The following is a 27,154-nucleotide window of genomic DNA, read 5'->3' as shown; positions in this document are numbered from 1 at the left end:
GAAAAAATACGAGTGTAGGAAATTTCTACCGGCCCTGAACTTCACATAGCCCCGTGTTTGCAAAGTGGAGGGGATTCCCCCCACGCTTCTTCTTCTTAGTCTTCTTCTTCTCCTTCAATAAGTTCTTTTACGCAACAGAGCCCATTAAACTTATATAAACCTGTATCTCCCAGCCGCCCCTGCATGCTGTGTGTCCTTGAGCCTGTAAAAATGTTCTAACTTGCTTCTCATGTGCCCCCACCCACCTCCTCCTCCACCCTCTTGTTTCAGGAGGGCCGGGTAAAGGTGGCGGAGAGGACCCCGCCAAGTCCGCCGAGCAGGAGGACCGGACTCGACCTCAGATCCTGTCGGGCTCCGGCTTCTGCAAGTGGTTCAACGTCCGCATGGGCTTCGGATTTATCTCAATGACCAGCAGCGAAGGGAGCCCCGTCGACCCCCCTCTGGATGTTTTCGTCCACCAAGTAAGTTTGACGTCGACGAAATCGAGCACACAAACCAACACCCTCGGGGAGCAAACATCTGCTTTGTGCTGCTGCTGCTGCTGGTGGTGATGATGATGATGATGATGATGATGATGCAGTGTGTCCTCCTCTGCCTCTGTTCCCCCCCAAATTATAAAAAGGTCAAAGATAAAAAATCAGTGATTTGATTAGTTTGATTTCTCCCCCCCCAAAACAATTTCACTGTCAGCTTGGAATCCCATCCTGAGGCCCCCTTTTTCATTTCTCCTGCAGCCACATTGTATCATCCGGATGTTTTGCATTACCCAACACGTTACTGTGTAATCACACGTTGTCCACCGGGTTTGGAGGGAAAGAAAGAACAAAAAAAAAACAAAAACCCAAAACATGCTAAGTTTCCTCTTTAAGCCACATGCGTCCAGCTCTGCCCTCCCTCTGCACTGTGGAGGGAAGGAAGGGAGGACATGTCGTGTTGCTGTGACACAGTTAGTTTCACACTTGGTCCCCAGTGGACAAGCAGAGCTGTTCCTCACATCCAGCCGGCCAACCAAGATGTCTGAAAAACATGTTTGGTTGAATAATAATGATAATGATGATGATAATAAAAAAAAAAAAGGAAGGTCAGATAGTGCCTTATGGTTTGTGTTATGTGAGGCTGTTTGGCCCCCTCGCTGTTGTTTTGCTGCTACATCCTTATTGCATTTTGTGATGTAGAAGCCTAGCCTGCTTCTCCACTCGCCTGTTCTGTTTTGATTTATTGTGCGTGGAGTTCACGTCCGAGGCCTTGTTTTCCACTTATTCTGCAGCAAAACAGAGAGACGTTAGTGGAGTCCCTCTCGTGCCTCCAGTCTCCCCTCTCTCTCCATTTTTTTTTTACGGTCCTGTAAAGTGGCCTTAAAAAATACTTGAAACGAGGAGAGGTTTTTTTTTTTTTTTCCCACCATTTTCATCTGACACCCTCCTCTGGGGTGGAGGTGTCTTTATTGTGGGCTCACTGGATGTTGTGCTGCTGAACTGGTGGTGGGGGGGAGGAGGAGGAGGAGGAGGAGGAGGAGGAGGAGGAGGAAGGGGGGAGGCGGGCACATCAGGGGTCAAATGTCAGCAGTGATGTAGTGGTAAATAAAAAAAGATGGGGCCGCTGGACAGCATCAGGCAAACTAGTGTGCTGAGGAATTATAGTTTCACTAAGGCAGCATTAATTAATGTCCTCGTCGGCTCATTCTGGTGAAACTTTGATGGTGTGATTTATTATTATTATTTTTTTTTTTATTGAGTTCCGTTCCAGTGAAAAATAGTAAAGTGTTGTTGTGCTTCAGTTTGCGGTGATGAAATGGAGTCGTTGTTTCTCTGTGATTTGTTGCGTTCGCCTCCCTTTTATTCTGGTGTTTATACACATTTTAAATGATCCTTAACCTGTTTTTTTTTCGGTGTTTTTTTTTCTTCTGTTATCTACTATGTGAACTAAAATGCGATAGATACTTGGCCATCGTATGTGAAATAATGAGAGTTCTGCTGTGAATTTGCTGGGGAAAAAAAGATTGTTTAAGAGAGACTTGTGTTTTAAGCAATGTGTCAACCTTTGCTCCATTTGTTTCCATTGTCATGGTGCTGATTATCAGAAGTCAGAAATACTTTATTGATCCCTGAGGCGAAAAATTGGGTTTGTTACAGCTGCCCCTCCTCGAAAAGTATATCACACTATAGATGTAGAGAAGATATACATAGAGAAGCATTGTAAGACATAAGAATTAGATATAAAAAAGTATTAAAATATAAAAATAATTGTAAAAGTATGTGCATGGAAACTATAGTGTGTGACCACTTTGTATCCATATAGATATACAAGAAACAGAGACACGATTAAAGGGGCACTATGTAGTTATTGAGACCAGAATTTTTGTATTTACAATATTATTGGTTAATAATACAAACTCAGAAATAAGTATTTTTTCCATAACTGAATAAACAAGCTTCTCTCAGAGGAAAATAAGGTCCACTCTTTGAAGCTAGAAAGGTGGCAAGGTCCGCCACATTTAAACAAAGTAAAACAGTATGAAATGGTGTTGTTCTTTATGGTCAGTCATGAAAACAAGTTTGTTTATTCTGTTTACTTAGGTGTGATAGATCTTTCTATTCTGATTTAAAATGTCTTTCCCCAAAACTACAAAGTGAACCTTGGACAGTATTAAGTGCTACTTGTAGCTGAAATGATTAATACCTCAGTGGATAAAAACTGTTTTCATAATCAATTTCAATAGCTGGTTGCAGCTCCTTAAATGTGAGAATTTGCTGCTTTTCATTTTTATCCATGGTGGTAAATGAAAAGAATTTGGGTTTTGGGGGGGAAAAAATAAAAAATAAAAAGAAGCATTTGGTCACAGACTAAATGATTAATCCTGAAATTAATCATTGATAAAAAACGGTTGGTGCATGGATCCACTAGCATGGATCATCCAGCGTGAAATAACGATAACGTGATTATTATTATTATTATTATTATTATTATTATTGTTATTATTATTATCATCAACCTTTATTTGTGTGTGGATGCAGTTTTTCTCATGCGATCTCCAAAGAGAGGCTAAAAGTAAAGTGCGCAGTGCAGCGTGTGTGTGTGTGCGTGTGTGTGTGTTAGATATTTCTGATTGATACTTTCATATTGTGGCTCCATCCACTGCATCTATCGACATACTCCTCATGGCTCCCTAATTTCCCTGCTGGTCTGAGATGTTTTTTTCAAAGAGATGGTGGAAAGTGCTTCAAGAGCTGTGCACGAGTTGGCAGTTTGTAAAAAGGATGCGGGGCACAGAGCAGACTGGTGCCATGCAGGTGTCTGTGGGTAATATGTGTCTAATGCTCGATGTGGTCTGAAATGCTCGGTCTTAACTAGAAAATACAGATACTGAAGGTGTGGAGATTAATAACTGTCAGCTACGACTCTGTATAATGATTCTCTTAAATTTCGTGCGGCTAGTTTGCATTTTCCGCGTTTAACAAACAAATAAAAATAAATAAAAAATGCTAATTGTTCCACAGAAGTCCTTATAGAAGAATTAACTAGCATATAGTGAATCTTATGTTTACACTAGTCCATTTCCCCCCAGCGTTTCCAGCTTCGTGTTTACAACAATACAGCTGTCATTCAGCACAAAGGGCGGACAATATGCATTCATAAGCACATTGTCATATTGAATGCAAAACACGCCATTCCTCTGCCAGTATTTGCATTCATCTGTGCACTGTGTGTGTCTCTGCTGTCAGCCTGCAGCCAGTTGGACACATTGATGCTAAGGCTGCGCGGTATGCTAAGAATTATTTTGACAGGTATTATGACTGAGATTAGTGAGGGGGATTTTTTTTTTTTTTTTGTTGCATCTATTCAAGCCGTGATGATTTACCAAACAGGCATGCTTTCTTACAGCGCTGCAGTTGATAATTACTTCCGCTGTTGATTATTTACCCCGATTAATTGATTAGTTTGGTCTATACAATGTCGGAAAATGGTCCATGATTCCATCCTTATCTGATACAAAAGGATCGGATAAAAAAACGCACACAATAAGTTGATCGTGGTGAATTTTCTTTATCGGGATAATCGCGAATCGAGCTGTCAGCTGTCTTGCCTCTGTATCGGTTTTTATTCCGAGTTGGCCTAAACTAGTCACCATGGCTGACGCACATTGTAACACCCCGAAAAACATTTTAAATCGGATGTGTGTGTGAATGCGACCGATTCCAAAGTAAAAAGGTTACCACCATTTCTTTATCCTTTTATTCGTGCAGGAAGACCTTATGATTTATGACAATGTCTTTAAAGATTCTTAGATTGTATTTCACAAAAAAAAAGGATGTGCGTCCTTTCTGTGACCCAATATAGATATTTGTTTCCCAACAAAAGTGATTCCAGTGTGTGTTAGTGGACTTTAAGGTAACATATATATTATTAAGGCAGTACTACAAACTCAAAAATTTATTTATAAGAAATATATCTATATATTTCCAGAACTGAATAAACAAGTGGTTCCTGCAAAGTAGATGAATGAAATTGTGTCGTCCAGTTTGGTGTTTATTCCGTTTGAGTCGTGGTTTAAGTCCGACTATAGGTTATTCCCCAAAACTACATGGTGTGCCTTTTTTAAAGTCATAAGAATATTTAGATGATTATGGGGATAGTACTGACAGGATAATCCTGACACCAATATCTTCATATCCCCTGACATCCTACAGTGTCTTGTTTTGCCCACAACTCCAAGATGTTCACATTTGTGTCTGAAGCTGGAATAAAAAAATAGGGACATTTTTTTCTCGTCTCTTAAAAACGTACTCAAGCTGATTTAAGCGATTATCAAAATAGTACGTGATTAATTTAAGGTGGCAGCTAATCGATCAATCGTTGTAGCTCTATTTACTTGCATCTAAAGACCAAGAAAAAAACCCCATTATTTTGTCATGAATTTAAAAGATTGTAGCTTCCGATTCCGATAATAATTCGATCAGTTGTTTGGACTTAGTCGATGCCGTTTTATTATGTTTGGGAAATGTGGAATTAAAATCCGGCTCATTATCCTCTGTGTTGCTACGGCATCCAAATTCTGTAATGAGGAATATTTTCTGTGACTTCCGCGCATGCAGAGCAGCATAATGGAACAGACCTCTGTTATAGCTTTCGAAAGAGAGTTTGGCTTCACACAAAAGGTCATGAAGTATTCTGCATCTCTGGGACAAGGTTAGCTGTCAGTTATAGTGCAGGTTTGTTCCCGCATTATGCTTATTATGTGTGTGTACCACCAGAGAGAGTGAGGAGCAGGAGGGGAAGAGGGAGCATGAGGACAGGAGAAAGAGGAGGAGTTTTCCTAGGAGAGGGAAAAGAGGAGGGATGTGGGAAAAAATAAGTGTTGGTGAGGGGTGGCGGTGCGGGGGCGGGCGGTGCGGGCGGGGGTGGGGTAGCTGGTAGCCGAAGGAGGAAAACATGAGCGAGAGGTTGGAAAAAAGACGAGTGAGTGAGTGGAGGAGCAGGAGGTAAGAGAGGGAGGGCGTATGAGTCAGCGAGAGGGTCCCCGCCCGACCACGAGTTCTCTTCCTGGGAGGCCTCTTCATCAGGAGCTCCTATCTGATCACTTCCTCCCTGGAAGGTGTGTGTGTGTGTGTGTGTGTGTGTGTGTGTGTGTGTGTGTGTGTGTGTGTGTGTGTGTGTGTGTGTGTGATAGAGAGAAAGGGGGTTGGGGGTAATTAAGCTTCTTCAGCCGCTCTACTTCTCTGCTTAGTGATTCCACACACACAGCTGTTTCATTATATCTGTTTGTCAACCTCTTCTCTACCTGGACTTGAGTGTTTTTCTGTGAGTGTGTGAGAGACAGAGAGTGTGTGTCGGTGTGTGTGTGTGTGTGTGTGCATGCGTGCGTGAGTTCCTGCTGGGACACGGGGGGTGCTCTCTCCTCGGGCATTCTTTAAAAAAGAGGAATTTCTTTAAAGACAAAAAGGCAGGAGCGTTGGGTGGGGTGAGGGGTGTGTGTGTGTGTGCGTGCGTGTGTGTGGTGAGGTGGGGGGCTGCTTGCCCTTTGTCGGTAATCAGTTTGAAATGTTGAACAGTTTGCTGCTGCTGCTGCTCTCCTGAAACCTCCAGAAGACAGTGTGTGTGTGTTCAATTTATGGAGCCAGTGAGTACGAGCGTGTGTGTGTGTGTGTGTGTGTGTGTGTGGCTCTTACTTCTCTTTCTCCGAACCACTCGGCTGCTGATGTCTACATGTGAACCGTTGTAAGATGTTTTAGGTTTTGAGTGTGTGTGTGTATGTGTGTGTGTGTGTGTGTGTGTGTGCGTGTGTGTGTGTTTTGTGTAGCGGGGTTAAAGTGGGCCCCTAGTGAGATTAACCTCTGGTCCGTGTCACCGTTTGGCATGCAGGCCCCACCCATCTCTGCCTCCAGATAGCCAGTATCAGGCTTTGTCTCTCCTGCAGCAACACTACCCCCCCCACCCCAACCCCCACCCCCCCACCTCAACCCCCGCACCTCCTCCAACCGAACCCACCCTTCTCCTCTGCACATCAAAAAATGCAAAAGAAGAAGAAAGACCAGTCATGTGACTTCCTTTTGAGGAGCTGGCCACATACAGCGGAGATGATCGGTAATTGGAAAGGTGGCGGAGTAGCGAGCAGAGCAGGGGGCTAAAAACAAGTCGCAGTTCACCTGAAACACAAAGAGAGCGCCCACACGGTGCCGCCTGTGTTTGCTGCCCTCACATCATTTAACTTCATTTGATTTGAAAAAAAAAAAAAAAAAAAAAAAAATCCAGACAGACTGAAAGATTTACTGAGACAAACGTTAATTAGAGCCGAGGCAAACGTGCAGAGTTATGTTTAGTTTTGACTGTTTCTTAGGAGATGAAACAATTTATCTGTCTTTGAGCAGACCGAGCTGCAACTAGCAATTATTTACATAATTGATTAACCTGCAGGCTTTTTTTTTCTGTATTCATTGTTTTCCTTTTCTACAGCCCAAAATGACTTGTTCAGTTTCTTTTCGACCTTAGCCAAAGATATTTAGTTAAGAATTTCTTTTTATGAAAAAGTCCAATTTTGTCACATTTAAGGTGCTCTAACTCGAGAATGTTTGGCATTTTTTGTCTTGTAAATTGACAAATGAATACAATGAATCAGTTCTCATAATAGTTGCAGATTAGTTTCCGGGACATGATTAATGGATTGACTAGTCATTTCATCTTTGAAAAGGTAAAAGAAAAGAACACATTTTAAAGAATACATAAGAAATGGCAAAGATACAAAGCCAATGTGTAAAAATATGCCTGGAGAGATTTCAGTTGTTTTAAACAGTGTTTGAAATGCATCAGTGATGTGCTTTAATTTCACAAATCTATTTAAAAAGGCAGAGAAAGAGATAAAATAACTTTCCTCAGCTAAAAAACATGCTTTTCATTAGTCGTGAGACTCAGATGATGAGACGATTTTGTTGTAATGCTAGATGAACCTATTTTTGATCATATTTTGCTAACGTTTATCTCTTCATATCGGTCACAAGCAAGCAGCTAATAACCATCGTCCAATTTCCATTGTGTTTGACCCATTATGTATCATGTGCCAAAGTATAGAGACGGGGAAAAAAGTACTTGCTGCCTTTTTGCTGCAACAAAATCAATTAGATAGTGATTTTGATTTAACCGTGTGCAATAATAATAATACACAGCTAGCACAATTTAAAGTTAATAGTGACAGAGTGTGTTAATGCTGCACATCGTGGTGCAAGTTTATCGTGAAGCACCCAAAAAAAAACTTGACTCAGAACCTTTTTACTTCTTTATGCACACCGCATTTTTATAACTACTGTCGGAACCAAAACCGGCTTCGGTGACCAAGTATGTGGACACAAAAAAGGGATTTGACTTGTAGCTTATGATGTGATTACCTTGGAACAGACACGCAGCTGAGAGTGAGAACCAACAGAAGACGAAGAATGGTTGAGAACAAAGAATGGTCAGGACTGTGGTGTACACTCGTGTGTGAGAAAGATGGGTGTAAAAACATACAAGTTGGGGTTGATGTGTTTACTGGTATCAGGGTATACCGTGATGTGAAAGCAGACGGTTATTGTACTGCGTGTATTTGCTTGAATTCTGTCACATTATTGTTCATATGAAAAATATGAGTATTTTAAAATTTCATGTATTTTCAGGATAAAAAATTTTTTTTTGTTCAATCAAAGAAAAAGAACCTTGCGTCATCATATCTGTTGTGATTGTAACTTTTGATAATATTAATGCTGATAATAATTGTGTGATAAAGTCTATCGGGAAACCTATTTCCCGTTAAAATCTCGTACCACTGATACCCGACATGCAAAGTCAAGTATTTTAAGTTGTAGACAAAACAAATGGGCAAAAAGAAGCGAATATCAAATGAACATGCGTTTTATTGAGTCGATTAATAATTTCCTCTGACTTGGCGTCACCTCCTTAAGAGGTAATTTTTGTATTTTTTTGAAAAGAACACAGCCATTTGTGTAAAAACAGCCACACAGATCTTCTCTGTGGCTGTGCTCCTGTTCAGAGCGGGTCCAGTTAGTAGCAGGCGGTGTGTTTTATCACCAGTCACCTCGGCGAGGTTCATTTCCCCTCCCGTGCTGATAAACGTAGCAAGATGATCTAGTGCTTCCTCCCCCAGATCAAATATTTGCCCCAGTCATAATCGGGGGGTGTTGGATGTTGTTAATTTGAGGCAGGGGAAACATGAAGGCTTTAAAGTGTTTGATGGGGGTTGGGCGGGGTTCAAAGGTCAGGGCCACTAATGACAACGTGTTGAGGAGGGCTTGGGTGTCAGCGTCATAAGAGCGGCTCTGTTGGTGGTTTTCGTCGGCGTGTTTGTGCTTTTTTTTTTTTTTTTCTTCTCCCTCCTCCTCTCTCTCCTCCATCCAGCTTTCGCTCCCTCTCCTCTTTCTTCTCTGGTTTATATGCATCCTGTTGGGTTATGTCCATCTGAGCTGATGTGGCCCAGCTTTGTCCACTTAGCATTTCCTGTGTGTAAAAAGCTACTTAATGGCACCACGCCACATGGTGACCGCCATCTCCGTCACGCTCACCCCTACACACACACACACACACACACACACACACACGCGCGCCCCCTTTTCCTCCTGCCACGGGCACGATCGAGCGCGCGGCTCTGCGTGGGCCACCTCAGATTTAAAGCATCCCATAATTAGCCATTCCATAGCTGGTGGTCGCCGCGGAGAGAGGCTGCTGGTGGTGGTGGAGGAGGGCGGTGGGTGTCCTTTCTCCGCTTCCCCATCCCCTCACGTTACAGCTTCCTGTATCGATTGCTGGGCCTGGTGATGACGAGGGCCTGGCTGATGAAAAGGAGGGCTATTTCTATCCAGGATGCTGTATTGATCGCTGGCTCCTTCCCACACACAGCCCCACACACACACACACACACACACGTGGAGCTATAGGAAGATATTTATTACATATAAGGAAGCTCGTAAGCATAATCAAGCCATTTTACAGTGTGTCGGTGTCCATTTTGTTGGCTCGGTTACTTCAGGTTTTTAGGATGACAGTCGCCGTTAAGGCGCTGAGAGCTGGTGTGGTCCGCCAGTCGGGCAGGGGGTGGTGCTGGGATGGTTATACCGCTGACCCCCGGATTTCTGCAGCTGACCTGTGGGGCTCCTGATCAAATGGGGGTTTTGTTCCTGGGCTCCCCCCAGGTCCAGCCACTGATCAGGAGTTGCTCCTCCATTGGAGCTGAACAGAATGCGCTGGAGGCATTTCCATGAACCCCCTCCTCCTCCTCCTCCTCCTCCAAACTCCCCTCCCTCATCCACCAACCCCCTGCTCCAGGCCACTCCTCCATTTTGTTTTCTCCCTCTCTCTCCCTCTCTCTCTCTGACGTTCTCTCGTTCCCTCTCCCCGGCTGTGCCCTTTCCTGACCTCTGTGCGTAAACTGAAACGGGTCAGGACACCAGCCAGGTCACTCGAGAGGAGGGGACTTGGGTTACAGGTTCTGATTTGTGAAGTTTTTTTTTTTTCTCACACACGTTGACGCATGCATACAACAGCACACACACACACCCACACACGCACTCTCACGTAGATCCACATGCTGCGTTTCATTACATAATTGTGGGGTTGCTGCGAGCTTCACGAACGATACTAGTCCAAGACATGAAGGCATGAGTGTGACACCACCTCTTACATGTTGGAGATGTGTGTGTGTGTGTGTGTGTGTGTGTGTGTGTGTGTGTGTGTGTGTGTGTGTGTGTTTTCCTGCATTTCTGCAGAACAAAAGGGGTTGTGTGGTTTCCTCACTGGTGCATTGTGGGCATTGACGGGGTTGGAGAGGGGGTAGGGTGCTGAGACAAACCACTCAACTTTGACCTGGAGAGACAAGCTGCTGGTGGACTGAAGACAGGAGAGGAACAGGAAGAGCTCGTGCACAGTCTGCACAGTCTGAAGAGCAGCTGATGATTATTCATCATTATTCAGAATGCGTGTTGTTTTGTGGGGGATGGGCGTATTTTTCTTATTTTTTTTTTATTTGCCTTGTACTGATATCTGCCGAAGGAATGCCTTTCAGTCATTCAGATGGTCTAATGATGGTAATCATGAAATCAATTCCTGTTTTAATTTGAAAAAACGGGGCTCAGACTGCTCGAGGTTTGTTGTTTTATGGAAAAAAAAAAAACAAACAAAAAAAAAAGGCCTTCGCAGTTTTAATTCATAAATTGAATCTCCCTATTCATTGTTTTTTGCAGCACAGCATTTTTGATATTGATCCTTTATCGGCCGCATAAAGCCACAAGCTCAATTTGTGTCTCGGGCCGTCGCCCCTTCTGTTTTTATTCCACCACTTACATCTGCTGCGCAGAGTCTTTGCCATTCGCTCGTTTCCATTCCCCGATTCCTCGTCCTTTCCTCAGAGCCAAATCCAATACCTGAACGGTCCGAAACGGACAAATCGTCCATCAGCGATCGACTGGAATCAAAAAGGGACCCTGGCTCCGTCCTTCGCTAACTGCAGGGAGAGAATTAGAAACGATGTCTCAGGGAGAGAGAATAATTCTGAATGTACTGAACACCAGCGCTATTGCAGCGATTCTCCCCTCGTATAAACTGTGGAAAAAGTGTGTGAATAAGGGGGAAGAATGTCTCCGAAGAAGTTTGATATTAAGACAGTTTTTAGGAGGAATAAACCCAAAATAAAGCTTTTCATTATGCATGTTGAATTTGTTCTGATTTGAAGCACAATTGGCTTTGATTCGGTGTGACATTTGTGGAGTGCCTTGTTGAATTTGCAGCTACTCGCATTGAGAACTATTCAGGACAGATGTTCCAAAAACCATCTGTTACAATAAAAATCTAAATATACACATTACTTTAGAATTAATTGAAACAAGAAGAATACGAATGTCCATGTCTGTATTTGTGTTTTGAAGGAAGCAGTGTATAGTTCATGGCCCCTTGATAAAGCGTTCTAGTCGCAAAAAATCTGAAAATGAATTATACCAGGCTATTGTTTTCTTTTTAATAAAAGTTGTTTTATATTGGCCTTGAAACAAAACTTTTATTCACTTATGGAAAACCAAGCAAACTAATTTAAGTCGCCCAAAAGTTTCAGAAAAAATACTGTTTCTAAAATTTAATTCCTTTTAAACCTTAAACTTATTAATTGAATATAAGCTGGTGACATTGAATTGATATATCCTGAAAAGCTTTCATTCATTATGTGGGAGTGTTGGCCTGTTTTACACCATTACACATAGTTAGAGTTTCTTTGTGAACATTTTGTAGTGAGATGGCGTTACTGCCGTTCGTGTTATGGATTTTAAAATTGGTACTAATTGATGCAAAGGCAAATATTTGATTAGGATTTTAGAGTGCGACTCTGTTTCATTTATTAATTGTTTTATTTTAATTTAATTGTAAAAAAAGAAAAAAAGAAAAAGAAAAGCGACTTAAGAAAACAATTTTACCTTTTTTTCTGGTTTATTCTCAAAGGCAAACAATGAACCAGAAAGTACTTCTTTTCTTATGTATGCGTTTTCTCTCTCCGTGCAGTTGAGATGCATCTCGCTGTGACACGTTTACCTTTATGTCACTGTACAGAAGCCGTCTGACAGACGTTCATCAGAGCGCGGCGAGTTCACGTACTATTCTTAGTTTGTAATTAATTCACATTTCTCGATTCCCCTTCCCTCTTCTCACTGTTTTACACATTCCCACCCTTTCAGTCTCTTACATATTCATTTCAGTCTAATAATAGACCACCTATAGAGGCTCCTCAGCTTCCTGTAACTGCAGACACATTGTAGAGAATTCTGCTGCCGAGAACATTTTCTCTCCTTCCGCTACTTTCACATCTGATTCCCTCTGCTCATTCATTTCTCCTCCTGTCTCCTACATATCTTGTCTCTACAGCAGAATTCACAGATAGTCCCGCGTGTTATTTTTAGGCCCTCGTCGTATAGTAGGTAGTAAGGCTTGCTCTGCGCACTGCGTGCCTGTGTGGGTGTGTTTACCTACGCCGAGATCCGCAGGGCTCGCTGCGATTCATGAAGGTCATGGATGCACCGCATATCAGCTGTACATGCTGTGCGATCAACAAGACATAAATCATCGTCCGGTGGTTATGTAGTGACTAAATCAATTATGCCGATCATGTCGATAAGACGGATGGTGGATGTTGCTCAGAGAAACTGATTGCATGGGTGCGACATGCTTGTCTTTTTTTCTTCCTGCAGAAGGAATAGGAAGTGGTGCCTCTGCGAAAAGTAGATAAAGGGAGCGCAGCAAGGACGCCGTGTGCGAGATAAAGACTGTCATGGCAGTTGGTGCAAACCACATACAGTCAGTCCGCCATGTTTGAGACGATGCCTCCTCTGCGTGCAGTGTGCGCTGCTGGATGATGTGCTCGCTGCGTTCGCAACGAACGCCTACAGCAAGCTTCTTGGGTCTCGATACGCACTGCTTCTTCTTTGACAATAGTTTTGGGACTTCTTTCTTTTTTTCTGCTCCCAGACAGCTTTTCCATATTTAAGTTGTAAATGAGCTCTGACAGGTGTGGGGCTTGTACAACATTAAGGCCGAGCTTTATGCTCTGCGGACAGGACGTAAGAACTAAGGCGTTAAATTGAGTCTTTTCATCGGAAAAAAATGACCTTTTCTGCTCGAGATGGAGGTTCTCTGTACCTTTTCACAAGATAAAGCAAGTGGTCTTTGTCAGTTCACTTCATCATTCAAGGTTTTATATACCCAGTGAAGCCAGTCATGATAGAAGAGTCCACTGTCTGTACAGCACTGCGGATATAAAGCCTTTTAAAAAGTGACTTAGAAAGACATGGAGATATTCGAATTGCCTTTTAATCGGCTCCCAAATGATTCGACGCCATTCAAGGACATGTGGACGTCTACAAAATGAATGACTCAGACATCCATCATCTTACTGCCGTTGCAGTGAATTGAGCTCTTACATTTAAGTAGCCCGTTAGAATGTTTATTATATCTGATTAGATCGTCGCAATAATCACCCCTGAAAAAATCGGGAGTAACTTGATGCTGCTTTATACGCTGAAAGTAAAAATCATTTCAGCCAACTGTCACCAGACTTGTAGCCTACAACAATCCTTGCATCCCCTGAACTAGATACACTCCCTCGTGTGTTGTTTTTTTCCCATCTTTCTATAAGCGCCTGCCACTCTTTAATGGATAATTCCTTTTTTTTTTTTCTCCCAACAGAGCAAACTGGTGATGGAGGGCTTCCGCAGCTTAAAGGAGGGCGAGCAGGTGGAGTTCACCTATAAGAAGTCCTCCAAGGGCCTGGAGTCCCTGCGGGTGACCGGACCTGGTGGGGGACCCTGTGCAGGCAGCGAGAGGAGACCCAAAGGGAAGGTCCCACTCCAGAAACGCAAACCAAAGGGAGACCGGTGAGTTTTACGGGGAAAAACTGAATGACCGGGAAAATGACAAAAAAAGAAAGGAATCACAATGATTTTCTGTGTCTGCAGAAATGGTTCATATTGCACGCACGCAAACCCCACCGGCTTCATCGAACAAAACCTGAACGTATGTGAGCTTTGTTTTCCAGAGAGCAGCGCTGCCTATAGCAGAAGGAGACATATGTTATATGTACATCTCACTGCGGCGAGCCATTTCTGAGTGGGCTGAGATTATAGATTAAATCTATTCAATCTGCCCGGGTACATGCCTGTTGCTATGGTTATTGTGCGCCATAATAAGGAACTGAATAGAGCACTTTGCCTGCCATTGCCGCTATTTTAAATCAATTTGCCAGCTTTTACATTAGGGACGGCATTAGCACAGGGATGGATTGGGCTTATATGCATCTCAATGCAGCACCAGCTCAATCAATTGTTTTGTCCTCAGGAAAATCCTGAAGGGTGCTTTGCTAAAACCCGTCAGAGGAGAGCCATATGGAGCTGCTTGAGAAAAAAACGCCCGATGGTTGAAGCAGAGGGCGGCTGCGTTTCCCCCGTCCTCCATTCTGATCGAGAGTGACGTACAGCCGAGTATATGTGTTTATAGGAGGGCATCACATGACAACAGGGCTGCATTTACATCAGAAAGTCCAGCTCTGCCACTCTTTATGCCGCTCGCCGTCGCCTCACCACAGCTGCCTCGGTGCAGCAGCCCCGCGCCGTCCAGTTTTTTAAGGTGTGAAAAGAGAAGCTATTGTTGGAAAGGAGGAAACAGTATCTGGGAGGCGGAGGAGGCTCCCTGATTGTTTTACACAGCTGAATAATTCAGTTTATTTGGGATAATTGATCCAGTGTTAGGTCAAGTGTCTCTGCCTTCTACTAAGGTGGTAGCAAGGCAGTATTGGATTCAGAGATGGCAGGTAGATGCCTGTGATGTCATCAGTCTTTGTGAGCGCGCTCCTGTGGCAGTTAAGCTGCTCTGACCCCTGCTGGTCACACGCAACCAAGGATCTGTGCAGTCCGTTCCTCGCACTGGCACTCTGGAGTCGTCTGAAGGTGTTGGATGTAAGAAATCGTGTTTTGAAATATTCAGCTTTTGAGATAATAACTGAAGGGATTGATAATTAAAGCAGCAGATTGTTGAAGTCGGGCCCGCTGAAGGAAATGTCTTCTGATATTCTGTGTGTGTTACTCCTCAAACGATCTCAGCTCTGTTGTCTTCATAAGTGTGGCATCAGAGGTGGTGTCTGGTTTGTTTTCATACCATACAATTCATGAATTAGTCATGCTATTCATGAATCACCATAAATTAAAGGTTGCAGCAATGGTTCAATTCTGGGTCAACATACGGATTGTTTAAGATAACGATTAGGCCAATAGAGATTTTTGTTGTTGCTGTTAATTGCGTTTTCTACCAATGAATTGCCCAGTTTTCTTCAAGGGAATCAAAGAAATCTTCATTTTATCTATATGTATATGTAAAAAAAAAAAAGTTTAGTAATTTTGCCCCTAATTACGCTGTTTTAGAAAGAGCTCTTACATTTAGTATAACCTTGCACATGAAACCGTTTCTCTTGCGAGCTGCCTCAAAAGCCTTATCATCCAGAAATAAAACCGCCTACTCGGTGAGAAGTATTCCACGGCACTGACATTTGCCTACAAACTGACGGTAGGGATGTGACGAGCCCGTAGCCCTCGAGGTCACACTTTAAAACAACCACGATTAATAAATTAGACGTTTATAAATAAACTTTAATTATCAGTTATTTCACCATTAACAAACGCTGAAATGATTAACGGGTCATTTATCAAGCGATGTTAAGTTTATAAACGTCAGTTCCAACTATGTAATTTGTTTACGACACAGTATTTATCAGGGGTAGACTGATTATCGGCCCCAGCTGATTATCGGGACGATATTCAGCATTTTTCCAATTACCGGTATCGTTGATCTATCTGTCAGATTGCTGATAAAAAATAAGCTGATTTAAAAATACTTTGGCTCTGACGCAACATCCTCTCGCTCAGTGTCCCGCCCACAACGATATTTGATGGACACGTCACCGTTAATAGACTTTAAACACGGAATCATCTGAATCGGCAAAGGAAATAAACGTGTCAAATAAATGTAATATAAAGTGGAAATAATAGATTTTACCTAAGGACAGTATTTGAGTAAAGGTTTATTCCATCACTGGTATTCGGTTCGAATGAATATCGAACCAATTATATAATTTTTTAGTGTCTCTGATTCCTAATAATCAGTATCGGCCCTGAAAAAGCTAAATCTGTTGACCCCGAGTATTTATTAACAATTTACAATTTTTTTTAAACATCAGTTGCAACTTTTGAGGAGAAAATGCTAAATAAACGGTTTATGAAACATTTAATAGTTTTGTAAAAAGTGAAATAACTATGAACTAAAGTTTTAATTAACTATAAATGTACCATTCACTGTATACGGTTATAATAAATTGTTAAAGCCACCTGAAAGCTGACGCGACAAAACAGATGACATCGGACACTTAAGTTAAAATCGGTCAGTATCAATGTTTGGCTGGTAATTTTTGCACATCCCTGCCATTAACACAAGGTATTCTAGGCAGTTACCTTTTTTTAAATGAGTTTTTACAGAATACAAATTGAATCTTTATTGATAAGAAAGTAAAATGAAGACGTGACAACCTGTTTGTGTGCTGCTAAACGGAAGTGCTTTAGCTTGAATGATTCTTTATTAAACATCTAACTGCAATAAAAAAAAAACATATATTTTGTTTAGTTACATTTGTTTTATGTATAGTTTAAAACCTTTAAATCAATTTATCTGAGATGGAACAGTTTGTTTTGTAATTACCCTTTGCACAATCTAAGACATACACAGTGTTGAATTTATGTAAGAATTTTTCAATAAATTATCAAAATTAAACCTTAATCCTACCACCCATGAATGCATAATTATTGATATTTTACCGTTTTGTGGTAATGGCTGTTAATTTAACATTTTTAATGCGATTAATTCAGTTGTCGTCTTATGAATCCAGGTTGAGAGGACACTTGCTAAACTCATCCTTAAAACTAAAAACCACGTTTTACACATTTAATGCTGTAACCAAGAAGTTAACTTCAATAAGGAGGCTTTGCAAATTAACGAAGATTAATTAGCACTCAGGTCTGCTTATGACTGTGTTTGATCCAAAGATCTTTGGAGATAATTCAAAAGCAACGAAGACTGAAACAGACTTTGACCTGTCATGATTTCTTTTCTCTCACAGTTGCAGCCGGCGAGCTGTCGTTTCATGATCACATGCGTCTGCTGCTTTCAGCTTCTGCATGAAGCCTTTTTTTTGTTTGGCTAAATCCTTCAGTTAATATCCGCATAAAACACTGTGTGTTACGCTGGTGTAGATATAATAATAATAATAATAATAATAATAATAATAATAATAATAATAATAATAATAATAATAAACGGTGGATGCGGCGCCTTTTCTCAGCTGTCAGGCCTGAGGTGTGTTACACGTTGCACGACAGACTAAAATGAATAAAACCCTGAACACTAAGAGGAGGCATCTTTGTACATCAAGCCTCCATTAAAAGCATCTTGCCTCTATAGCGGGGAAAAAAAATGTCTGTTTGAATTGTTGTCAAAACAGTTGGCGGCATTCTGACCGCACACATTTGCCTTGACTTTTTCTCTTTACACTCTTTCAGCAGCCAACTGCTTCCTGTCAGATTTAATAACAGTGTGTAGTTTGGCACACCACAGAGTGCTGCTCCTGTCCGATCCGGAGCAATAACGTGTGTCGTACCACCATCTAGTGGTGAAGCTGAGTCAGAGCGGGTGTTTCAGAGATGGTTGTGGTTGTAGTGAGCTGGGCATGAGAGAGAGAGAGAGAGAATCCTACAGTAAGACACTGGTTGTTCACCAATTTCACAGATTATTTTTTTATTTTTAAGTCTACACGGGTGTCCGTAAAATGTCACCTTAGGACGTTATGAATCATTTATGGGTGATGGACTTTACCATGGAACCATTATTTTCCTGTTGATGATCTTTTCAAATGAGCCCGATTTATGAAGCACTTTGTAACAAGGTAAATACTATTATAGTAACTTAGATAATTATTATCATATCTTACCATAGTTAGGTGTAGAACCTCTCTGATGACACACAAATGGATAAACTGCACTGCTTATTGAACTAATTACTGGTGGAGCCGCACACGTATCGATATACAAATGGATGTTTAACAGCGTGACTGCAGACATTTATTGATCATTTGGGGAGTTGAAATGCAAAAGCTTGTGCCTGTGCACCAGTTTTTCCACAATGATCGAGATTTATAAAACGGATCTAAATCAGCTGTATGCACGGCTTTTATTCATATAAATGTACATCTTTGTCTTTTGTGCATACAGTTTTATTTGCGAGTTGTGAGTTTAGTGCATCAGGCCCCTGATGTTTTATGACGATTTTTCGGTTTCCCACACCTTTTTTAAATATCAACTCTCCAGGCTCAGTTCTCTAAATTCAAGGACCCAGCACCACATAGTTTGAGACACTGATCGAAGTTAATTTACTGTCACTGTCAACACTGACATCTTTTAGAATGAGACCAAGTAGGCGTCAGGTTTTACTTGGCACTAACTTAGTTTAGCAAAATATTATGTTGTGACAGACATGAAACTTCATATAAACATGATTTTTTATTTTTTATGTACACTATTATAATGGAATTGAAACCCATAGAAAAGTAAAATAGACAATATGATAATTGTCAATTTTCATACCGAGGTATATCTTATTCTGCAACCCTACCGTATCTGTTTTCAATAAGCTGTGTTTATTTTTTCCCCTCAAATTCGCAAACTTTCACAGCGTTCAAGGATCCGTGGGCAATCTTGGGATTCAGTGTCTGGATTTCTTTTTTGAGTGGTCACTTATCGAACTGGTTTAAATTTTTATAACTGTCTACTCAGTCAATTGAAATATTATCAAGATTGCAACATGGCCATATCATTGCAATCTCTGAACTGCAGGAGCACATTTTTGGATTAAAATAAAATGGTATCACAATGAGGTACTGTGGAGACGTCCTGGCTTCAAATTTAGTTCTCTAGTTCTCTCGCACAGACCCCCAACAAATGTCACATCATAATGATTTGGAATAGTTTATTTTAATTTTTAAATATAAAAAAATATATAAATTGTGATGCACAAAATGATTCCTCTCAAAAATTGTGAATCACATTGTAATATATGTCAAAATTATATTTTTTATATATATGTATGTGTGTGTATGTATGTATATGTATGTATGTGTGTGTATATATATATATATATATATAAATATAAATATATATATATATATATATATATATATATATATATATATATATATATATATATATATATATATATATATATATATATATATATATATATATATATATATATATATATATATATATATATATATATAAAAAAAATTTTTCTTAATTGAATCGTGCAGCCGTGTTCTGTTACATGAAACAAAGACACGATGTGACAGGGACTTCTTGCTCTTGGACATGTTGGTCATCATCTCACACTCTGCCTTCCCTCCTTTGTCTCCTCCGCAGCTGTTATAACTGTGGAGGTCTGGATCACCATGCCAAGGAGTGTGGCCTGCCCCCCCAGCCAAAGAAATGCCACTACTGCCAGAGCATCACGCACATGGTGGCTCAGTGTCCCCACAAGGCGCTGGCGCCCGCCACAGGCTCTCAGGACCAACATGCGTCTACCTCGGCCTTCAGCCCAGGGACCGGGCCCTACCTCTGCCCCCCGGAGGAGGAGGAGCGCTCCGGCTCGTCCCCCCTGGAGGGCTCCTCCTCCTCCCCCGAGGAGCCCCACACGCGCGGCCCCCGGACCCAGAGGTGGAGGAAATCCTGAAAACAGCCTGTAGAGGTGAACCTTTTCACCGCTAACCCCTGACCCTCATGTCTCTCCTCCCCCTCAATCAAGGATACCTAAAGCCCCCACCCCCCTCATCTACCTCACACCTGTGAAAAAAAAAAAATGGGAGGTCTTGATTTCTTTACTTTTTATTTTAATTTTTTTTATTTTTTCTAACCAGCGCAGCTATGGCAACGATCACCGGGGTACAGACATGCGTGAATGTGTGTGACTGACTCGCAGTCTTACGGCAAACACCGCTGGAGTGGTGACTGCAGGGAATGACTGTTTTTTTTTGTTTTTTTTCTTGTTTCAATCAGTGCAGCTCAAGAGTGAAACAACACGGTATGAATCTTGGTTTTGATTATTATTTTTTTTGGTTGTCTTTTTATTTCCTCTTGGACCTAAGTGTTGGCCATTTTGAAAGCTTTTTTTTTTCTCCATACAGTTTTTTTACAAAGCCACCGATTTTTATATCCTGTAGGGCCCGATCATCAATCACGATGCACCCTTTTTAAGCACACACGGTAGCTCATTATAAGAAGGATTAGCAGGAGACTTTTTTTTTGTAAAAAAAAAAGCTTGAGACCCTCTGAAAGATAATCCAAAACCGCCCTGTAGGGTTGTTAGCTCGGCTTATGAAGATCTTTAGGGAAAACTTTTATGGATTCCGGAGGGAATTTTTTTTAAGCATAAGACGGTGGGGCTGCTAAACACATTCTCTATAACCTTGAAACGCTCACCTGCATACCTCTCTCTTGCATGAAAAAAACGGACTGGACCAACTGATTGTCGAACAGTGAGCGTGTGTGTTGTGCTGAGAAAGAGAAAGTGTGTGTTTGTGTGCGTGCGTCGGGGGCAAAAAACTGTCAGACTGGGAAACGCCTCTTCTCCGGGATTTAAACACTATTAACAAGCGGTTTCCTAACTTTTTTTTAGAGATAGACACGCGTTTAGATTAAGACATCATGTAATCCAGCTAGTTCGTAGTTTTTTGTTTTTGTTTTTGTTTTTTTTAGATTTAAGGTGATTGAACCGATCATTAGACTGACCATTTGTTTTGGGGTTGTTGCATACTTAGTTGAAAATAACATTACAGTTTATAAATCATAGTATACGTCATTAATATATGTAAAGTCACGAGATATAATTGACATTTTTTTATTAACTTTAAGTGATGCATTTATACGGATTTTAGCTCTGACATAGGTGGATAACCCTGTATATTGCATGGGATACTTTGTCGTTGTGTGGAAAAAACCAAACCTGTAGCTCTCTCTATTTAACCGTTTTCATTCCAATCAAACTCACCTTTTTTTTTAATTTTTTTTTATTTTTACTCCACGCCTCCTTCTTCTTTTTCTTCTTCTTCTTCACTAGTTCAAAATAGTCAGCAATCAACCTCTGACCCAGCACAAAGACTCGCCTCGTTTTATTACAGGTGTCGTGTCAGACCGTCACGGTTATCATCGCAGCTGCTCTACTTACTGAATACCTCACCAGTTTTTCTTCCTCTCCGGATATGAATGTCGCAGAAGCCGTTTTTTTTTGTTTGTTATGCTCTCCCAGCTGCGTCGCAGTAAGACCGAAACCACGCGTTTTTGGGTTTTTTTTTTTTTTCCTCCTCCATCTGTGCCTACCGGTCGTTAATCAGCGCAAGCCAGGCGAGGTGAGACGCCCTCGCCGCCGCTGCTTCAGACTCACAGAAGAGAGAGAGGGAGGGAGAAAGAGAGGGAGAGAGAGAGAGAGAGAGAGAGAGAGAGAGAGAAAGAGTGCTGCTTTTGGTATAACTTGAATCCCAAGCATGGCTTTAGTGGCACTTATTTGTGACCCAACAACTCTTCTCTGACCATATTGAATGTGAAAAGAGCTTATCTGAAGTCGACGCCTCACAAAAGTTCACGTCGGCGTCACTTCGGAGTCGTATCTTAATGTTCTGACAAATCAAAATAACTTTGTATGATGATATCAAACTAGCTTGTGTGTTTTTAAGAAAAAAAAAAAGAGAGAGAGAAGCTCTAAAATAGACAACCAACTGTTTCTTGGTATATTTCTGTACCAAAGAGTTTGGCTTTATTTTTTCGAAGGCATTTTAAACGTTACAACTCGCCCAAAGTGCTTGCCATTCTCGCCACCCTTTCAGAATAAGAGGGACTTATTTCCTGAAAGCGCAAACACTGCAGTTGTGTTGGTGTGTTGTTTTCTTTTTTCTTTTCTTTTTCTGTACAGCTTTTTGAATGTGTGCGTGCGTTTAAAAAATCTAAAATCTCAACAATGCAGCATGATAGAAGAGAAAAAGTAAAAAAAAAAAAAAAAAAAAAAGTAAAAACAAAAAAAGTGAATGACCAAACCACATAAGGAGCACAGCCCACGCTCGGATCTTTATGGAAAACAACCAACATCTTTTTGTATGATGTATTTTTACATTTTTACACACAAATTCCTCTCAGGATGATGAACTGTTCTCAGGGAATTAACCAAAAAAAAAAAAGTGTATTTTATTCTTTTGGGAATCATCCACTGACTGACTCAACAAACTCTGCTAAGCAACGGTGAAGAGACATTATGTAACTGACTCATGTACTGATATTAGCAACTACCTCTTGAGTTATACATAGTTGTGCATTTCTTTTTTGTTTTGTATATTTTTTTTTTTTTGATGAGCTTGTATGATTTTAACTGTAGGTCTCTGTTGTACTGAGGTGTGAGAAGTTCCCTAGTGTTGCCACAGACTCCCTGGTCTTCCTTTTCCCGAGATTTGACGAGTTGACTTTTTCTTCCCCCCTCTTTTTTTTTACCGCAAAACTCTTTTTTTGTTTACAGCAAAAGCCTACCTCATACGCACTGTTTCCTCCACAAACTCTGTACCTCCTCCCAGCCCCCACTACCTCCTCCATGCAGTCGTTAACGAAATTGCCACTTTGTCGCACTAGAGTCACACACACGGCATTTTCGACGAATCAGCCCCCTGAGACGGCTCGTCGCTTGTGACTCCAAATATATCTTACAATCAAAAGCTCCTCTTTTTTTTTTTTTTTTTTTTTCAAGGTTGGACACAAGTTTTTCAGGATGGGCGCGTTTCGTCTCGCCTATCCGGGGTGACGTTTTTTATAATTCTGCCAGCTCCGTGTTACACTGTCAGTCTACGCTCATCGCTCAGCTGCAGACAGCCAGTGGGTTTACCTCAGTTTTGTTCGGGCTAGCTATAGACATGTTTAATATTTTACATTTCCGTGTGAACACATTTTTTGAAAAAAAGACATCGACTGTTGTTTTTAGTTTGTAAGTATTTTATCATAACCGTTTTTTTTTTTTTGTAACCACTTGATATGATGGGCTTAAGGTGGAGAAGAATAGGATTGTACTTCGCACAAGGAGTGCCTATCTTTATGTTGTGTTCGTCGGACCCTATTACCAAATAGATATTTTCCTCTCTTTGGGCTCCATGGTTAATGGCATTTGTCAGCCATTATTTTACAGCCTCAGATAATCAGAAGCTGTGTGGTTCGGAGCGGATGCCCCTCACCAACCCCCACCCCCCCTTCTTGTTTGCGAACTACATTTGTAGTTTAGAGCGGCATTTTGTTAACAGTTAACGTGAAATCAGTAGATTTTGTACTAATGGTGACATTGCATAGGTGTCATTCTTTTTTTTAAAAAAAAGTGTTTATGAAGATGAATATTGTTATCAGTACTCCTTTTAAAACTAACTCATGAGATCAAAGATTGATTTTCTTTTTTTTACATCTGACCGTAGTATTATGACTCACACTCAGCTGAATGAATCACTATGTTGCAGTGGGCCTGCACCTGGGACTGAACACGTGTCGATGCCAGTGAACGAAATACACGATCGTGGTAAAAAAAAAAAAAAAGAAATAGTGATATTATTATTAGTAGCTTTATATTTTCTTCCAATCAATGTAACTACTGATTGATCTCTTGTTTATTGTCCTGTTCAGTATTCGACACAGCCGAGAAAACCCTCTCCATAAACTAGATCACATGGTTACTGTAGAGGTTTGTCAAGGCTGCATGTAGGATAACAAATTGGTAGAATCGTGTTATTAATATTTTCCCACTTGTCTTAAGTTGTTTGAATCATGCAAACGTGAGACGACACAAGCAAAAGAGTCTCATATAATCATCTGAAGGGTTTTTTTTTTTACTCCTGACCAAACATTGTGTCCCAGTTGTATCTCAGCAGAAACGGTCAGTTTTGAGTCTCAGGCACTGAAAAGGGAACACGGCCACAAAATCCGATTTTGTTTGGACCCCTTACCCAAATTACAACGCCGTGGCTTCTTTATTTGAAAATTCACAAAGATCTGAGAGTCGACACTGGTGCATTTCTGCCCCGCAGTGGCAGTCATGGAGAAATAAAAGACGAAAAGGATACACCCGATAGATATTCAGCGTTATGCAAGTGTTCAAAGGCACTGCGGAGATGATTATATAGCTCACGTGACACCATGTTAACAAAGATTGTAATATTTATTGAGATACGGGGATAAATCAGATCCACTTTTTTAAAAAAAGCTCTTTGTTTTAGTCCTTTATTTCATTAAATGCAATGTATAAAGTTGTGGGAGATGAAAGGATAATTCAGGCTGAGTGCTCTTAGTGTTTTTTTTCTCTTTTCCCTTTGCCAAGAGAGCCGAAGTAATGGCGTCACATCCGGGTTAGCATCTGTTCCATTAGCTCACTCAGTGTCTTTCATCAGTCCGTCTTGAAAAAAGTAAGCGTGTTCCTGAGGTGTACTTGCCTTATTCTAAGACAAATCAGCATCCACTGGTGGAAGTAGAAACCCACCTGACTTGAACAAAGTAAAAGAGGGAAAGAACAATTACAAAGAAAAAAAAACTACAACTCCCGACCTCAATTTTGCAGATATCTGTAAAAACCAGCAAACGCTCCTTCTGAAGCTTCCCCCCCCCCCATAACGTTCTAGATGAACCTCAGCTGTCGAAGCATTCAGCGCTCTGTCCTGTTGTTATTACTGGCATTTCTGAGCTGGCTGCAACCGTTCGCTCTCTCTGTCGACCTGTGACCCTTAGCCCACAAACGTTTTGGGGCTTATGGGAAATATTCTCTAAAGGCCGCAAAAACATTGTGTTTCAAAAAACTACCGTCCTTATGTAGACGTGTGAAGCAAGCCACATGATGCAACGTTGACAACGTCTCTGTTCCAAGGATGTAGTTTCAACAATAAGTGTTTTTACAGATGTCAGTTGGATGCTCAGTGAGGTTTTCCCACTTCTGGAACAGAACCTAGACATTTCGGTTTTACTTCGGCTCCAAGTTAGGTCGCTGTCGAGTTCAAACCACGTGTCAAGAAAACACCTTTGTTATATATAGATAAGTCAAACATTTTGGAAATATACAACTATACAAGTCTCACCTGTCACTCAGCACTTAGTTAGTTTAGCTTAGCTCAGAGACTGGGGGCGGCGGAAAGCCTTTCTTGGCCCACTTCTGAAGCTCCTAAAACAGCAAACATGCAAGTTAATCAGTTGAAACAACATATCCAAATTAAAAAGTGAGCTTTGGATGTGATGGCAGGCGGATTTTTGTTATCTTTGGACGGAGGCAGGCTAGCTGTTTCCCTTTGTTTCCAGTCTCTGTGCTAAGATAGGCTAACTAGTTGCTGTCATGGTGTGTATAATTCCTAACTGTTGCTTTCAGCTTTGTGGCGCTGTATTTTTTTTTGATACGAGTGAATTATAAAGTCTTAAATGAGCCTTTAATTTAAATTTAAAGGAGCGCATAGACATTCTGTTTATTCCGACGGTTCAAAAATCACTAAATCTGAACTTTTATTGGACAGTGACTTAATCCGGATTAAATCAGAATACGCTCACCAAATATAATCAGCAGAGACGTCTGTTATTAGTGGGGACATTTTGGTGTTGGGATGGTTAGGGAGAAAAACAAAACAATTAGGCCTTCATCACTAAGACAAAAACCTGAATTATCCTTCATGTATCAGAAGCCTTTGAAGACAGACAGGATTGTACTGCATACTCACAGACATGGAAACCTCAGCGGTCCGTCTCGCTGCTTCCTCATGTGGTCGTTTCGGAGATGACTGCAGACGGGCTGAAGTTCACATACCTCAACTGCTGCTTTTTGTCAGCTGCTCTGTGCTTTGCCTTGACTGGAGAAACAATGTATTCTAGCGGATGATCATTTATGATGTTTGTTTTTATTTTATTTTTTAAAACTGAACTGTATCATGTCGGATTCATATTGTGTTGATGTACATGAAATCATACTGGAACATCGGACCTCTAAAAGGACCTATAAATCCAACCAAGGCAGTTAAAAAAGTGCAGATACCTGCTTGTATTGACCAATAACCTCACATTTCTCATGTTTGTTCATGTTTTTACTCTCTATGTCGTGGCCAGAGGGAGTCTTCCATGCTCTCGTTCTCTGGAGTATGTCTAGAGCCAAGCACTGATTGCTTTTGAATGGGGAGAAAAAATGTTCTTCTATGTGCATATCACACATTATTTTAGCCCCGATATAAGTGTACTGCCTTTTTTTTTATTTCTGTGAATCTTGGATTGGATTTTTAAATATGTCAGAAATGTTTTACTTGATTGGAAAATAAACATATTATATTGGCATTAAAGTATGTATAATTTCCCACTAGACACTAATGAAGTTGATTGTGTGTTTCTTTGCTATCTGCCTTATTCATTATTTAAAAAATTCACTCCCATACACATTTGCACACAGGCTTGCTTTTCAGCTTTTGTGGGTTTTTGATTGTTACCAAAGTCATGTTTCTGAGTTAAAGGTCAATCCAACAAATTTTACACATGATAGTCAGGTTCTTCTGTAGCTCTGGAGGAGCTTTGTCAAGTCTAACCACATAACAAGAGTGATTATCTTAAGTTTAGAAACAAAGAGTGGTCTAACGCATGCTACAATCAAGTTATATTTGTACAGGATATGGCTTGTTTTTAAACTTGACCCAGATTAATGTCTAAGAATCAGAGTATCTCTGCCTGTGCTGCTTTAATTATGCCCATTATTTTTACAGTTGTTTTTCAACCTGAGATCTATAAAACACAAGTAATAATGTTATTACTGCAGAGGAAGATGCAGTTTGCCACTTGGCTAACCAGAACAGCTCAGGTATCTAACTGGTTGCCACCTAAATCCATTGCTAATCTATTGCTAATCAAAGGGGTGGATTTCTGTGCTCAAAAATTATCATTGCTCTATAAATTAAATTATATATCTCTTTTGTCCACTTTCGTGGACACTCGTGTGTAACTTAAAATACCTGCAGTAGCTTTTTCTTCAT

General features: G+C 40.9%; 1 protein-coding gene across 2 annotated transcripts in view; it reads left to right on the top strand.

Moving 5' to 3' along the window:
* lin28b (lin-28 homolog B (C. elegans)) overlaps positions 1–26,501 on the top strand; it is a 35,151-nt gene extending 8,650 nt beyond the window's left edge. For both annotated transcript variants that reach the window (XM_030404235.1, XM_030404236.1), the window contains exons 2-4: positions 271–461; positions 13,702–13,889; positions 19,524–26,501. In XM_030404235.1, the coding sequence (XP_030260095.1) occupies positions 271–461; positions 13,702–13,889; positions 19,524–19,833 (689 nt within the window). In that variant the 3' untranslated portion in view covers positions 19,834–26,501. The remainder of the gene's footprint in view (positions 1–270; positions 462–13,701; positions 13,890–19,523) is intronic.
* Positions 26,502–27,154: the final 653 nt, after the last annotated feature.

The sequence above is a fragment of the Sparus aurata genome, chromosome 22 (assembly GCF_900880675.1).
Source record: "Sparus aurata chromosome 22, fSpaAur1.1, whole genome shotgun sequence".
In the NCBI taxonomy this organism is placed as follows: domain Eukaryota; kingdom Metazoa; phylum Chordata; class Actinopteri; order Spariformes; family Sparidae; genus Sparus; species Sparus aurata.
Note: the sequence above shows the minus strand (reverse complement) of the source record. Positions and strands in the feature narration are given on the sequence as shown.